At 38.8% G+C, this 14520-nt stretch overlaps 1 protein-coding gene across 1 annotated transcript in view; it reads left to right on the top strand.

Annotated features, from left to right (window-relative positions):
* LOC133606711 (uncharacterized) overlaps positions 1-14520 on the top strand; it is a 330643-nt gene that overhangs the window by 129903 nt on the left and 186220 nt on the right. Inside the window, exon 3 of the mRNA XM_061960959.2 lies at positions 8199-8243. Within this exon, the coding sequence (XP_061816943.1) occupies positions 8199-8243 (45 nt within the window). The remainder of the gene's footprint in view (positions 1-8198; positions 8244-14520) is intronic.

The raw sequence follows: 14520 nt of genomic DNA, 5'->3' as shown, positions 1-14520 counted from the left end.
GTGATGGAAGGGTAAAATTCCTCGATATCAAAGGAGATAAAGTTGTGCTGTTGTTTGTCTTGGATGTTGTTGAACCATTTGATTACTGCTGCTGTATTTCTCCATTGGTTGAGTGGTGTTTTGTCCTTGATTTTTGTGTTGACTCTGTCCAGGATTATTTTGCTGATTTTTCCTATTTCAGATTTAGTTGGGTTTATTAGTCGGCATGTTGGGTTATTTCCGAAGTTGGGTTTGTGGTCCTTCAATGTGATGAAGGCTTCCTTGTTGGCTGTGGCGTCCACCCTGTCCTCAATGTCCAGTTCAGCCGCGATCCTTTTATTTTCCAGGTGGATGTTCTGTAAGGTGTTGGGTTGCGCTTTTTTGTATGATTTGGTGATGCTTCTGTCCAGTAAGGTGTGGTGTTCTGGTGTTCTGGTGTTCTTCGCAAATAACCCAACATGCCGACTAATAAACCCAACTAAATCTGAAATAGGAAAAACCAGCAAAATAATCCTGGACAGAGTCAACACAAAAATCAAGGACAAAACACCACTCAACCAATGGAGAAATACAGCAGCAGTAATCAAATAAATAGATGTGTGTGTGTGTGTGTGTATATACTGTGTGTATATATATATATATATATATATATATATATATATATATATATATATATATATATATATATATATATATATATGTATATATCAGTATATCAATGACTGTGTATATACGTACACACACACACAGCAAAATATTGTATAATTAAAATATCAATTGCCCGCACCCTCATTCTTTGATTTTTCAGTCTGCGATCCTTGGTGTGAAAAGTAAAACTATGCTATAAAGCTGTATTATAGTGCATAATGGTCATGGTAGAAGAGTTCTGATGTTTTGGAGACTTTGCTGCAAAAAATGTTTGTAGCTTCCAATATTTTACCAAAATATTTGTTTATCCGCCTCACTTTACTTTACAATACGGGTTTGTTTATTGGATGTTTTTCCTATTTACTATTTTACCGTGCAGCATGTTGGAGGAATAAGACAATCACACGCTTTGCTGGCTTTTATGTTATTTTGACGAGGTGGTTTTCACTCCCCGAGCACCTTTCCCAAAATGACCCCCACCAATCTTTGTGTGCAAAAAAAATGCTGTGTGTCACTTTGGAAATTGAAGGTTGAGCATTTGCATTCATGTAGAACGACACGTGAACCTGAGGGTGCACTTTACAACACACACGATGCTAATGGACTCGTCAGCATCCCCAAGCAGAGTGGAAGTCCATGCAAAAAAAAAAAAAAAAAGCGGGAAATAAATGCGCAGCACATAAAATCTCCAATTACAGCAAACGGCAGAAGGATTCAGCAGGAAATTGCAGCCATTGCACCAGGTGAAGACATGTTAATGAATCGGTTTTAGTGTGTTCAAGCATGCATGGCAATAATGCTTATCTCAGTCGTAGTTTTCAACCTTTCTTTGACATTATGGGGGAGGAAAGTACATTTTTAGGAGGGCTGTCATCGTGATTTGATATTTTGGGGGATTTCTTTATGCATGTGTCAACTTTATATTTAGGTAATATCCAAAGATAACATACAAACTTTACCCAAGGAAAATTATTATGTTTAATTTTTTATTTTATTTTTTTTTTGTAATAATTATAAATGAAAATGTGTTAATAAATTGTCTCCAAATAAACAGCAAAAACCTTTTTTTTTTTAAACATTGTTTTATTTTAAATGGTTTAGTTATTCAAGACAGGTGAGATTATATATATTATTTAAAATTGTATAACCTATGACATTTCTGGAAAAAAAAAGTAATTTTATTTTTAGTTCATTTATTCCATTTAATTGGATTAAATGCTGTCATATCTCTATTAAATGTATCGCAGAGTCTCCCGTAATTGCTGCGTGCACCGTCTACAAAAGTGACAAGCAGGGTCTCTAATTATAGGTAAAAACATTTGCATTAACAGCTGTGGCTGTAGGCAACCTCCCAGTTAGATGTCATTTAAATCCACAAAATGGCAGTAGCTGCTTTTGAAGTATAAATAGTGGTCAGCATCCAGCAGCTTTACCTCTGCATGCACTTGAAGTCTTGCTACTCAAATGGTGTGAGAGTCCTGTACTGTTGTTCACATTCAATATACTCAGCAGTGCTATTTATGCTGACTGAGCACTTTTTGTGGGCGGCGTGGCTCGAGTAGGAGAGAAACTTGAGGGGTTCCAGGGTCGATCCACGCCTCCTCCGTCCTAGTCACTGCCGTTGTGTCCTTGGGCGAAACACCTCACTCACCTGCTCCCGGTGCCACCCACACTACTTTAAATGTAACTTAGATCATGTGTTGTTCAATATTCACTATATTGCCAAAAGTATTCGGCCACCTGCCTTGACTCACATATGAACTTGAAGTGCCATCCCATTCTAACCCATAAGGTTCAATATGATGTCGGTCCACCTTTTGCAGCTATTACAGCTTCAACTCTTCTGGGAAGGCTGTCCACAAGGTTGCGGAGTGTGTTTATAGGAATTTTCCACCATTCTTCCAAAAGCGCATTGGTGAGGTCACACACTGGTTGGTCGAGAAGGCCTGGCTCTCAGTCTCCGTTCTAATTCATCCCAAAGCTGTTCTGTCGGGTTCAGGTCAGGACTCTGTGCAGGCCAGTCAAGTTCATCCACACCAGACTCTGTCATCCATGTCTTTATGAACCTTGCTTTGTGCACTGGTGCACAGTCATGTTGGAAGAGGAAGGGGCCCGCTCCAAACTGTTCCCACAAGGTTGGGAGCATGGAATTGGCCAAAATGTTTTGGTATCCTGGAGCATTCAAAGTTTCTTTCACTGGAAGCCCAACTCCTGAAAAACAACCCCACACCATAATTCCTCCTCCATCAAATTCCACACTCGGCAAAATGCAGTCCGAAATGTACCGTTCTCTTGGCAACCTCCAAACCCAGACTGGTCCATCAGATAGCCGGATGGAAAAGCGTGATTCTTCACTCCAGAGAACGCGTCTCCACTGCTCTAGAGTCCAGTGGCGATGTGTTTTACATCACTGCATCCGACGCTTTGCATTGGACTTGGTGATGTATGGCTTAGACCCAGCTGCTCGGCCATAGAAACACATACCATGAAGATCTCTGCGTACTGTACGTGGGCTAATTGGAAGGCCACATGAAGTTTGGAGCGCTTTAGCAACTGTAGCAGCATCCACTAAACCTTCTCTGTCAGTATACGTGGCCTACCACTTGGTGGCTGAGTTGCTGTTGTTCCCAAACTCTTCCATTTTCTTATGCTAAAGCCGGCAGTTGACTTTGGAACATCTAAGAGCGAGGAAATTTCACGACTGGATTTGTTGCACAGGCGGCAACAAATCTATGACAGTTCCACGCTGGAAATCACTGAGCTCCTGAGAGCAGTCCATTCTTTCACAAATGTTTGTAGAAACAGTCTCCATGCCTAAGTGCTTGATTTTATACACCTGTGGCCGGGCCAAGTGATTAGGACACATTCTGATCATTTGGATGGGTGGCCAAATAATTTTGGCAATATAAATGACATTGTGGTCAAAGAAGTCAACTTTCTCATGCAGTCCACATTATTATTAAAACTAACAAATAAACTTGTTTTTTTTTTTATAAAAATGTCTTTTCTACAGCCTTTCTCCAATTATAGCTTGCTTCTAATAGAACGTGTTTTCCAGCAGTGACTTTCTGGCAGCTAAAATCTGCAAAGTGTTTATTTTGGATTCCTTCCCTCTCACTTTGGAGACAGTTTAGTCAAAGATGATCTATATGACAGGAGGGCTTTGCTATTAAAAAAAAAAAAAAAAAAAAGTTTTAAATGCTCCTCTTGTTTCACTTTTGGATACTTTCTGGGAGACAGTGTTGATCTCGGTGACCCGCCTCGACCTCCGCCTCGCTCGCTTCTCCTCCAGCATTTTATCACTTCAGCAACAGAGAGTCAGGCTGATTTACGTCCCTTCTTATTGACTGGGACGCAAAAGGCGAGCTTGTGTTGCTTCTCCTTCTTTACAACAACGCCCGCTCTTCAGTTTGATCCCGGCCTTTGGACGCCTTTCAGGACCGTGTCAGATGCTGCCAATGCAGGGGGTCCTGAGCAGCTTAACCACAGGTAGACGCCACTTTGCTGGAGTGCTCGCCAAAACCCAGCTTTGTTAAGAGTCTTTTTAAAGAAGAGACGAGAACTGACAACTACGGTATGACACGCGGGTGAGCAAAGTTCGGCCAGACAAAATAAGCCGTATTCTTTACAGATACCGCCGACGTTTTATTAGCACCGTTTCTGATTAGGGCCTGAAAGACGAGCCTACCACAAAGTGTACCAAGGGCCTCCGGCACGCCAAGGAAAACTATTTGAATATTTCACTGTATTCCATCCAAATGAAAGAATAACCTGACAAGGACCAGTGGAAACAGCTTTGCAGACGTCATGTGACAATCTTGTGTCCAAAAAGCAGATCCAATGCTTCTGGGCAGGCAATGATGGCATTCCTGCGATCTTAAAGCATGCATAGAACACGTGGAACACGCTCACGCATTCCATGATGGAAATCCAGTTTAAAGCCAAATAAAAAGAAAATTGTCAATGCGTGTTATTTCTTTTTAAATTCAAGATTTCAAGATTGTTTATTGTCATATGCACAGTTAAACAGACAGTTTGCCGTACAATGGAAATCTTACTTTGCTAGTCCACCCTTCAACAAGTCACACGGTACTTAGCTAAAAATAAAAAATAAAAATAAAAATGTATATACAAGGCACAGCAAGTAACATAACATTATTGCACATTCTGATTGACAGTCAACAGTATAAGTATGGAGGTGACATTTGGTCACAGCAGCAGTTAAAGGGGAACCGTATCACAATTTCAGAAGGGTTAAAACCATTAAAAATCAGTTCCCAGTGGCTTATTATATTTTTCGAAGTTTTTTTCAAAATGTTGCCCATCACGCAATATCCCTAAAAAAAGCTTCAAAGTGCCTGATTTTAACCATCGTTATATACACCCGTCCATTTTCCTGTGACGTCACATAGTGAAGCCAACACAAACAAACATGGCGGAAAGAACAGCAAGCTATAGCGACATTAGCTGGGATTCAGACTCGTATTTCAGCGGCTTAAGCGATTCAACAGATTACGAATGTATTGAAACGGATGGTTGTAGTGTGGAGGCAGGTAGCGAAAACGAAATTGAAGAAGAAACTGAAGCTATTGAGCCATATCGGTTTGAACCGTATGCAAGCGAAACCGACGAAAACGACACGTCAGCCAGCGACACGGGAGAAAGCGAGGACGAATTCGGCGACCGCCTTCTAACCAACGATTGGTATGTGTTTGTTTGGCATTAAAGGAAACTAACAGCTATGAACTAGGTTTACAGCATATGAAATACATTTGGCAACAACATGCACTTTGAGAGTGCAGACAGCCCAATTTTCATCAATTAATATATTCTGTAGACATACCCTCATCCGCGCTCTTTTCCTGGAAGCTGATCTGTCCAGTTTTGGAGTTGATGTCAGCAGGCCAGGGAAGCTCGGGTCGATAGGGGGTTTAGCTCGCTCGTCTGCGGGAACAAACTGCCGCCATTGCTTGCCGTGCTACCGAGGTCCTTTGTCCCTGAATTGCTCACACACTCCGGCAGATTCAATGGGGGTCTGGCGGCAGATTTGTTTGACTTTATCGTTGGAAATGCATCTGCTTTGAGTGTCGCAGGATATCCACTCATTCTTGCCATCTCTGTTGTAGCATAGCTTTCGTCGGTAAAGTGTGCGGTACAAACGTCAAATGTCTTGCCACTTTCGCATCTTTGGGCCACTGGTGCAACTTGAATCCGTCCCTATTCGTGTTGTTACACCCTCCGACAACACACCGACGAGGCATGATGTCTCCAAGGTACGGAAAACAGTCGAAAAAACGGAAAATAACAGAGCTGTTTTGACCCGGTGTTTGAGAAAATGGCGGATTGCTTCCCGATGTGACGTCACAACGTGACGTCATCGCTCCAAGAGCGAATATTAGAAAGGCGTTTAATTCGCCAAAATTCACCCATTTAGAGTTCGGAAATCGGTTAAAAAAATATATGGTCTTTTTCTGCAACATCAAGGTATATATTGACGCTTACATAGGTCTGGTGATAATGTTCCCCTTTAAAGTGTCTTTAGTGATCAAAGGTGAAAAGTGTCTACAGTGATGGTTCACAGTTCGGGGGTGGTCATGGTAGCTGTCTTTTGTTCAAAAAGACAAAAGTAAAACGAGGGGGAGGGGGGAGCTAGCATGCACAAGTTAGCATTCACAAGCCTGATGGCCTGTGGGTAGAAACCGTTTGTCAGTCTCGTAGTCCTGGATTTCAGGCTCCTGTATCGTCTGCCTGATGGTAGGAAGCTGAAAAGACTGTGCTGGGGGTGTCTACTGTCCTTTATGATGTTGTGTGCTCTCCTGGTGGCCCTGGTAGAGTACATGTCCTGTAGTGAGGGGAAGGCTGCTCCTGATATGTACTGAGCAGTTTTAATCACTCGCTGGAGTGCCTTCCTATCCTTAGCAGTGCAGTTTCCATACCAGACCGTGATTGAGCTGGTAAGGACACTCTCAACCGTACTTCAAAAGAAGTTGCTGAGAATTTTCTCAGCCTTTTTAGGAAGTGCAGTCGCTGCTGGGCTTTCTTTATTGTTTGTTGGGTATTGTGATCCCGGGTGAGGTCCTCGCTGGTGTGGGTCCCGAGGAAGTTAAAGGTTTTCACCCTGTCCACCTTTGTCCCCCCTATGTACAGAGGTGTGTACTGTGCACTCCTTCTCCGTGGGTCAATATTCATCTCCTTGGTCTTGTCTGTGTTCAAGGAGAGATTATTATCCTGACACCAGGCCACCAGTTCCGCTACCTCCCTTCTGTACGCTGCCTCAGCTCCCCCGGTGATCAGTCCGACGACCGTAGTATCATCTGCAAACTTGATGATACTGGTGTTGTTCTGGAAGGCAACACAGTCGTGTGTGAAGAGGGTGTACAATAGGGGGCTCAGCACACAGCCTTGGGGGGTCCCTATGCTTAGAACCTTTGTGCCTGATGTCTGGTTGCCGATTCTGACTGACTGGGGCCGGTTTGTGAGAAAGTTCAGGACCCAGTCACAGAGAGCTGGTGTCAGACCAACAGTGTGGAGTTTAGCAGTGAGTTTTTGTGGGATGACCGTGTTAAAAGCAGAGCTGTAGTCGATGAATAATAGCCTGGCATAGGTGTCCTTGCCCTCTAAGTGGGTGAGGGTGGTGTGGATGACGGTGTTGACTGCATCCTCAGTGGACCGGTTCTGCCGGTAGGCAAACTGTAGAGGGTCCAGTGTGTCTGGGATGGTCTTCTTGATGTGTGACATGACTATCCTCTCGAAGCACTTCATCACTATTGGGGTGAGTGCAACAGGGCGATAGTCATTCAGACAGGTCACAGTGTTTTTCTTTGGCAGGGGCACGATGGTGGTGGTCTTGAAGCAGGTGGGCACAACAGCTTGTGCTAGTGACAAGTTGTATACGTCAGCATGGAATGGATTAAGTAAAGCAATCAAACAATGTACTAATATGATCCACTTCAAGAAAGTATTCAAACTTAAAGTGTTTACAAAGTACAAAGAAGAAGAACCATGATGAACATTCTCAATTTATTTCATCCATCCATTCATTTTCTAGATAATCGTATTTATCTCACCATATGAAATATAACTTACTTCACTAAATATTTTTTATGTATTTATTTATTGTTTTTACTTATGGAGTATATTGTAAATAAATTGAGAACAAGAAGTGAACAAAAGTTTTAGCAACTGCTATGTAAAGGAAAAGGGGTAGGATTAATTAAGCTGTGCTTCTTCCTACTCCTTTTCGAATATGTTGAATAGAGAAACTGGAAATTGTGTTGTATCATCAAGTCGTATGTATGCATGTTCCAAATAAACACAAACTCAACTCAACTCAAGTCAACAACACGAGTTTGGGCTGCTTTGGAGCGTGTGAAGGTGTACCTAAAGAAGTGTCCCATGAGCTCGTACTGCGGTCGCCATGGCAATAGAAATGGCTGCCATTCTTTTTCACGCACCATAAAATTTTATGATTTCAAAGCTCTCATACGAATGTCAAACCCAAAGCTTGAAAAAAATGACAAAAGACAGTCAAATAAGTCACTAAAATGTGTCCTTTTTCCCTTATTTTGCAGGACCTCCGGGGAAGAGAGGAAGGCGAGGCCGCAATGGAGAACCCGGTATGTGCCGTGTGTGTGTGTGTGTGTGTGTGTGTGTGTGTGTGTGTGTGTGTGTGTGTGTGTGTGTGTGTGTGTGTGTGTGTGTGTGTGTGTGTGTGTGTGTGTGTGTTCTTGTATTTCTACCCTTCTTGAGACATCAACAAAGAAAAGTACCTTCAATATGAGGACCGGTGAACAAGTTAGGACCAAAATCATTGTCCCCAATACAGAAAACCATTGCATCTAATAGAGAGCCAACTACTAGAGTTCGTGAACATTGCTCCAAAGTCAGGATTTTTTTGTTGATTTAAAGTGCATACAAAAGTAAACATTGACAGGTGCAAAGGCAGCAATATATGATAAAACAAGACGGCAGCTAAAGAAGGACTTCCCTATTCATCCCCGAAAAAACTCGCCAGGTGAACAGCTGATTTTACGACTTCCGGTGCTGACGTATGACAACCCGCATCCCATATGTGACCATAGGATGAACAAATACACTACGGTACTAAGACTATAGTGGCCATTACAAGTTGGCTTCTACAGCTGGGTTGCCCAAAGTGCGGCACAGGAGCCATCTGTGGTCCGTGACTCGTTTGTCATCGGCCTTAAGCACATTACAAAAAACAAAAAATAGAGATCTGATTTGCACCCCTGGTGGTGAAATCTATCAAAATTAAGGTGGTCCCAAAAAGGAGGGATTTTTTAAATTGACTGTGTGTCGGTTTTAAAAGTGCTCCCCCTCTGGTCAACATATGAAATAACAAGTGTGTGTAAAAATTTGAATTGCTCCCCCTCTGGCCAACATATGTAATAGCAAGTGTGTGTAAGAAATTGAAATGCGCCCCTTTGGCCAAAATTAATGAAAAAAAAATAAATAAATTAAAAAAAAAAAAAAAAAATATATATATATATATATATATATATATATATATATATATATATATATATATATATATATATATAGAACTTGAATACACCTCACGGTGATGCTTGGACACGTCATCAGTGATAAACCCGGGGTCATAGGGTGTTTCGGGTCTTTAATCATCAGACACCCTCGCCCGGGCGACCCAGCCGGGGGTGATCAGACCCCGTCCTGTGTCCAAGTAGCGCACCACGGATCCCCCCTACGGATCCACAGCCACCGGGAGGCCTTTTCTGCGGCCTCTAGGATGTTCTTGGTGGCTTTTCTCGACTGCAGTCCTCTAATGCCAAGGATTCTGAACATACGCTGTAGTGAGTGACCAGCAAAACCCCTGCACCCAATTTCGACTGGTTCACAGCGGGCTCTCCAGCCGTTACTCCGACACTCTACAGTCAGCTCCAGTAGCACCACTTGCTTGGTTGACTCCGATGTTAACACCATGTCTGGGCGGAGTGACGTGGTAGCGATATTGGCCGGGAACTTGAGTTGCCTTCCCGGGTCAACATGGAGCTGCCAGTCACGAGCGGTGGCCAGGAGCCCTCCTGAGAAGTTGGGCTGACAGCTTGCCTTCTGTCCTGCTCTGATGAAGGTGATTGACTGCTTCGGGGCGGCCTGGGACTTGCTGTTTTGTATCGCTGCGCAGATAGAATCCGCCAGGGCTTTTAAAACTTGGTCGTATATATATATATATATATATATATATATATATATACATATATATATATATATATATATATATATATATATATATATATATGTACATGTGTATACAAAAAAATAACTATAAGCGGTCTTTTTTTCACAATATGTCGACTTTTTTTCTTTTAAAATTGGGAACAATTTGTCATATTCTTTCTGTTTCTGTAATTATGCAATATTTTCTTGTAAAGTTATTACTTTTTTATGTAAAATTATTACCTTTTTCTGCAAACTGGTGACATTTGTCAGATAAATATTGCCAATATTGCCAATTTTTTTGTTGTTCTTGTAAAATTATGACATTTTTGGAGTGAAATTATGACTTTTGTCATCATTTTGCCAAGTAGAATTCCGATTTTTATTTTTATATTGCCAAAATGTTATAGTTTTCTGATAAAATTGTGACTTTTGTCGAGTACAATTATGACTTTTCATAAAATTGCTAAAATTTTAAGCTTTTCTTGTAAACTTGCGTCTGTTATTGAGTAAAATTCCAACTTTTATCATAATATAGCATAAATGTTCAGTTTTTCTTGTAAAACTTTGACTTGTATGTTTTCACTGCAAAATGGCGACATTTGTCATATAAAATTCTGGCTTGTATGACAATATTGCCAATTTTTTTTGTTGTTCCTGTAAAATTGTGACATTTTTTGAGTAAAATTATGACTTTTGTCATCATTTTGCCAAGTAGAATTCCGATTAATATTATAATATTGCCAAAATGTTAGTTTTCTGATAAAATTGTGACTTTTGTCAAGTACAATTATGACTTTTCATAAAATTGCTAAAATTTTAAGCTTTTCTTGTAAACTTGCGTCTGTTATTGAGTAAAATTCCAACTTTTATCATAATATAGCATAAATGTTCAGTTTTTCTTGTAAAACTTTGACTTGTATGTTTTCACTGCAAAATGGCGACATTTGTCATATAAAATTCTGGCTTGTATGACAATATTGCCAATTTTTTTTGTTGTTCCTGTAAAATTGTGACATTTTTTGAGTAAAATTATGACTTTTGTCATCATTTTGCCAAGTAGAATTCCGATTAATATTATAATATTGCCAAAATGTTAGTTTTCTTATAAAATTGTGACTTTTGTCGGGTAAAATTACAACTTTTCATAAAATTGCCAAAATTTTAAGCTTTTCTTGTAAAATTGCGACTGTTATTGAGTAAAATTTCAACTTGTATCATAATATGGCACAAATGTTCAGTTTTTATTATAAAACTTTGACTTCTGTGTTTTTACTGCGAAATGGTGACATTTGTCATATAAAATTCGGACTTGTTCTTGTAAAATTGTGACATTTTTTGAGTAAAATTATGACTTTTGTCATCATTTTGCCAAGTAGAATTCCGATTATTATTATAATATTGGCAAAATGTTAAATTTTTCTTATAAAATTGTGACTTTAGTCGAGTAAAATTACGACTTTTCATTAAATTGCCCAAATTTTAAGCTTTTCTTGTAAAATTGCGACTGTTATTGAGGAAAATTCCAATTTTTATCATAATATAGCACAAATGTTCAGTTTTTCTTGTAAAACTTTGACTTGTGTGTTTTTACTGCAAAATGGTGACATTTGTCATATAAAATTCTGACTTGTATCCCAATATTGGCAATTTTTTTTGTTATTCTTGTAAAATTGTGACATTTTTTGAGTAAAATTATGACTTTTGTCATCATTTTGCCAAGTAGAATTCCGATTAATATTATAATATTGCCAAAATATTAGCTTTCTTATAAAATTGTGACTTTTTTCGGGTAAAATTACGACTTTTCATTAAATTGCCCAAATGTTAAGCTTTTCTTGTAAAATTGCGACTGTTATTGAGTAAAATTCCAACTTGTATCGTAATATGGCACAAATGTTCAGTTTTTCTTGTAAAACTTTGACTTGTGTGTTTTTACTGCAAAATGGTGACATTTGCCTTATAAAATTCTGACTTGTATCACAATATTACCAATTGTTTTTGTTATTCCTGTAAAATTGTGACATTTTTTGTGTAAAATTATGACTTTTGTCATCATTTTGCCAAGTAGAATTCCGATTAATATTATAATATTGCCAAAATGTTAGTTTTCTTATAAAATTGTGACTTTTGTCGAGTAAAATTACGACTTTTCATTGAATTGCCCAAATTTTAAGCTTTTCTTGTAAAATTGTGACTGTTATTGAGTAAAATTCCAACTTGTATCGTAATATGGCACAAATGGTCAGTTTTTCTTGTAAAACTTTAACTTGTGTGTTTTTACTGCAAAATGGCGACATTTGTCATATAAAATTCTGGCTTGTATCACAATATTGCCCATTTTTGTGTTGTTCTTGTAAAATTGTGACATTTTTTCAGTAAAATTATGACTTTTGTCATCATTTTGCCAAGTAGAATTCCGATTATTATTACAATATTGGCAAAATGTTAAATTTTTCTTATAAAATTGTGACTTTTGTCGAATAAAATTACGACTTTTCATTAAATTGCCCAAAATGTAAGCTTTTCTTGTAAAATTGCGACTGTTATTGAGTAAAATTCCAACTTGTGTCATAATATGGCACAAATGTTCAGTTTTTCTTGTAAAACTTTGACTTGTGTGTTTTTACTACGAAATGGTGACATTTGCCATATAAAATTCTGACTTGTATTACAATATTGCCAATTATTTTTGTTGTTCCTGTAAAATTGTGACATTTTTTGAGCAAAATTATGACTTTTGTCATCATTTTGCCAAGTAGAATTCCGATTATTATTATAATATTGGCAAAATGTTCAAGTTTTCTTCTAAAATTGAGACTTTAGTCGAGTAAAATTACGACTTTTCATTAAATTGCCCAAATTTTAAGCTTTTCTTGTAAAATTGTGACTGTTATTGAGAAAAATTCCAACTTGTGTTATAATATGGCACAAATGTTCAGTTTTTCTTGTAAAACTTTGACTTGTGTGTTTTTACTACGAAATGGTGACATTTGCCATACAAAATTCTGACTTGTATCACAATATTGCCAATTATTTTTGTTGTTCCTGTAAAATTGTGAAATTTTTTGAGCAAAATTATGACTTTTGTCATCATTTTGCCAAGTAGAATTCCGATTATTATTATAATATTGGCAAAATGTTCAAGTTTTCTTCTAAAATTGTGACTTTAGTCGAGTAAAATTACGACTTTTCATTAAATTGCCCAAATTTTAAGCTTTTCTTGTAAAATTGGGACTGTTATTGAGTAAAATTCCAACTTGTGTCATAATATGGCACAAATGTTCAGTTTTTCTTGTAAAACTTTGACTTGTGTGTTTTTACTGCGAAATGGTGACATTTGTCGTATAAAATTCGGACTTGTTCTTGTAAAATTGTGACATTTTGTGGAGTAAAATTATGACATTTGTCATCAGTTTTTCTTGTAAAACTTTGACTTGCGTTGATTAAAATGACGACTTTTGTCATACGTTTTTCCTGTGAAATTGTGACCTTTTTCCTGTGAACCTATATTTGCATAATATGTATATATATTTGAAAATTATGTTTGCATAGTATGTATATATTATTAATGTTGTAAATACAAATCTTTATGTATCTAGAAAGGGTGGTCCTAAAGAGGTAGGCATTTTTCTGTGGTCTCAAGAATGTAACAAATACAAAAATGTGTGTGTGTGTGTGTGTGTGTGTGTGTGTGTGTGTGTGTGTGTGTGTGTGTGTGTGTGTGTGTGTGTGTGTGTGTGTGTGTGTGTGTGTGTGGCCACCGTTGGCTCCATGAGACCTCACTTTATTAACAGAATGATGCAGCAGGACATCCGCGCTGTATTTACAATGATGTAGAAGTTGACTGTATATCTTTAGAGGCCGGCGAGGTTTATAGACGTGCAATTAGTGGTTGCACTGCTCCACTCCGGTTGCCATAGGAACGCTCACTTTTCACCCTCTCAAAAAACTAAGAGACATTGACGAGCAGCAGATAGCTTCCGAAAAACAACTAAGCACTCCTGTCACATAGAGGATCTTTGCTAGCATGTTTTTCAGCCAGAGTGCTCCTGTGCTATAACGTAGTAAACTAGGGTGCATTTTTAATTTATACGTTTATTTATGACTCAGTTGTTCAACAAATAGCAACAGTCCCGGTCTGAGTTGCAGCGAAATCCGAAGTTTTTGTGCAACTTCCCAACATATGATTCCCCAAATTGTTGGATAAACTACGAATAACGGAACAGGCTATGTACCAACGAACTAGTTCCTCCTTTTTGGTACCTTATTGCAGTTTTTTACAAAAAAGTGGTGCCATGCAGTGACAGAAGCGATACTTCTATCCAGGGCTGGCCAGACAACAGCTTGCCAGCCTTTGTTGGCGCCATCTCCATAAACATCCCGCATGCCGGCGTCTTTTCAATGGCGGCGTTGTGCAACATTTTCTTTTCTTTTACTCGCTGGCTTCATTTTGCCAAACAATGGCAGCCATTCATGACTGGAGGGCTTTATTAATTAGGCGGAGCAAAGAACGATACTGGAGCACGTTGTCAACAGGCTGTTTATTAATGCCACGACCTACTTGAATCACTCAATTCTTTAATACTTTGTGCTAAATAGTAAAAACTAGTTTTTAGTCCGATTAATCACACTTAATGTAAATTTAAATTGGCTTAAAAAGAGCCCAATATTTGGATACACATGCAATTTTAT

Source organism: Nerophis lumbriciformis, linkage group LG05 (genome assembly GCF_033978685.3).
Source record: "Nerophis lumbriciformis linkage group LG05, RoL_Nlum_v2.1, whole genome shotgun sequence".
Classification (NCBI taxonomy): domain Eukaryota; kingdom Metazoa; phylum Chordata; class Actinopteri; order Syngnathiformes; family Syngnathidae; genus Nerophis; species Nerophis lumbriciformis.
Note: the sequence above shows the minus strand (reverse complement) of the source record. Positions and strands in the feature narration are given on the sequence as shown.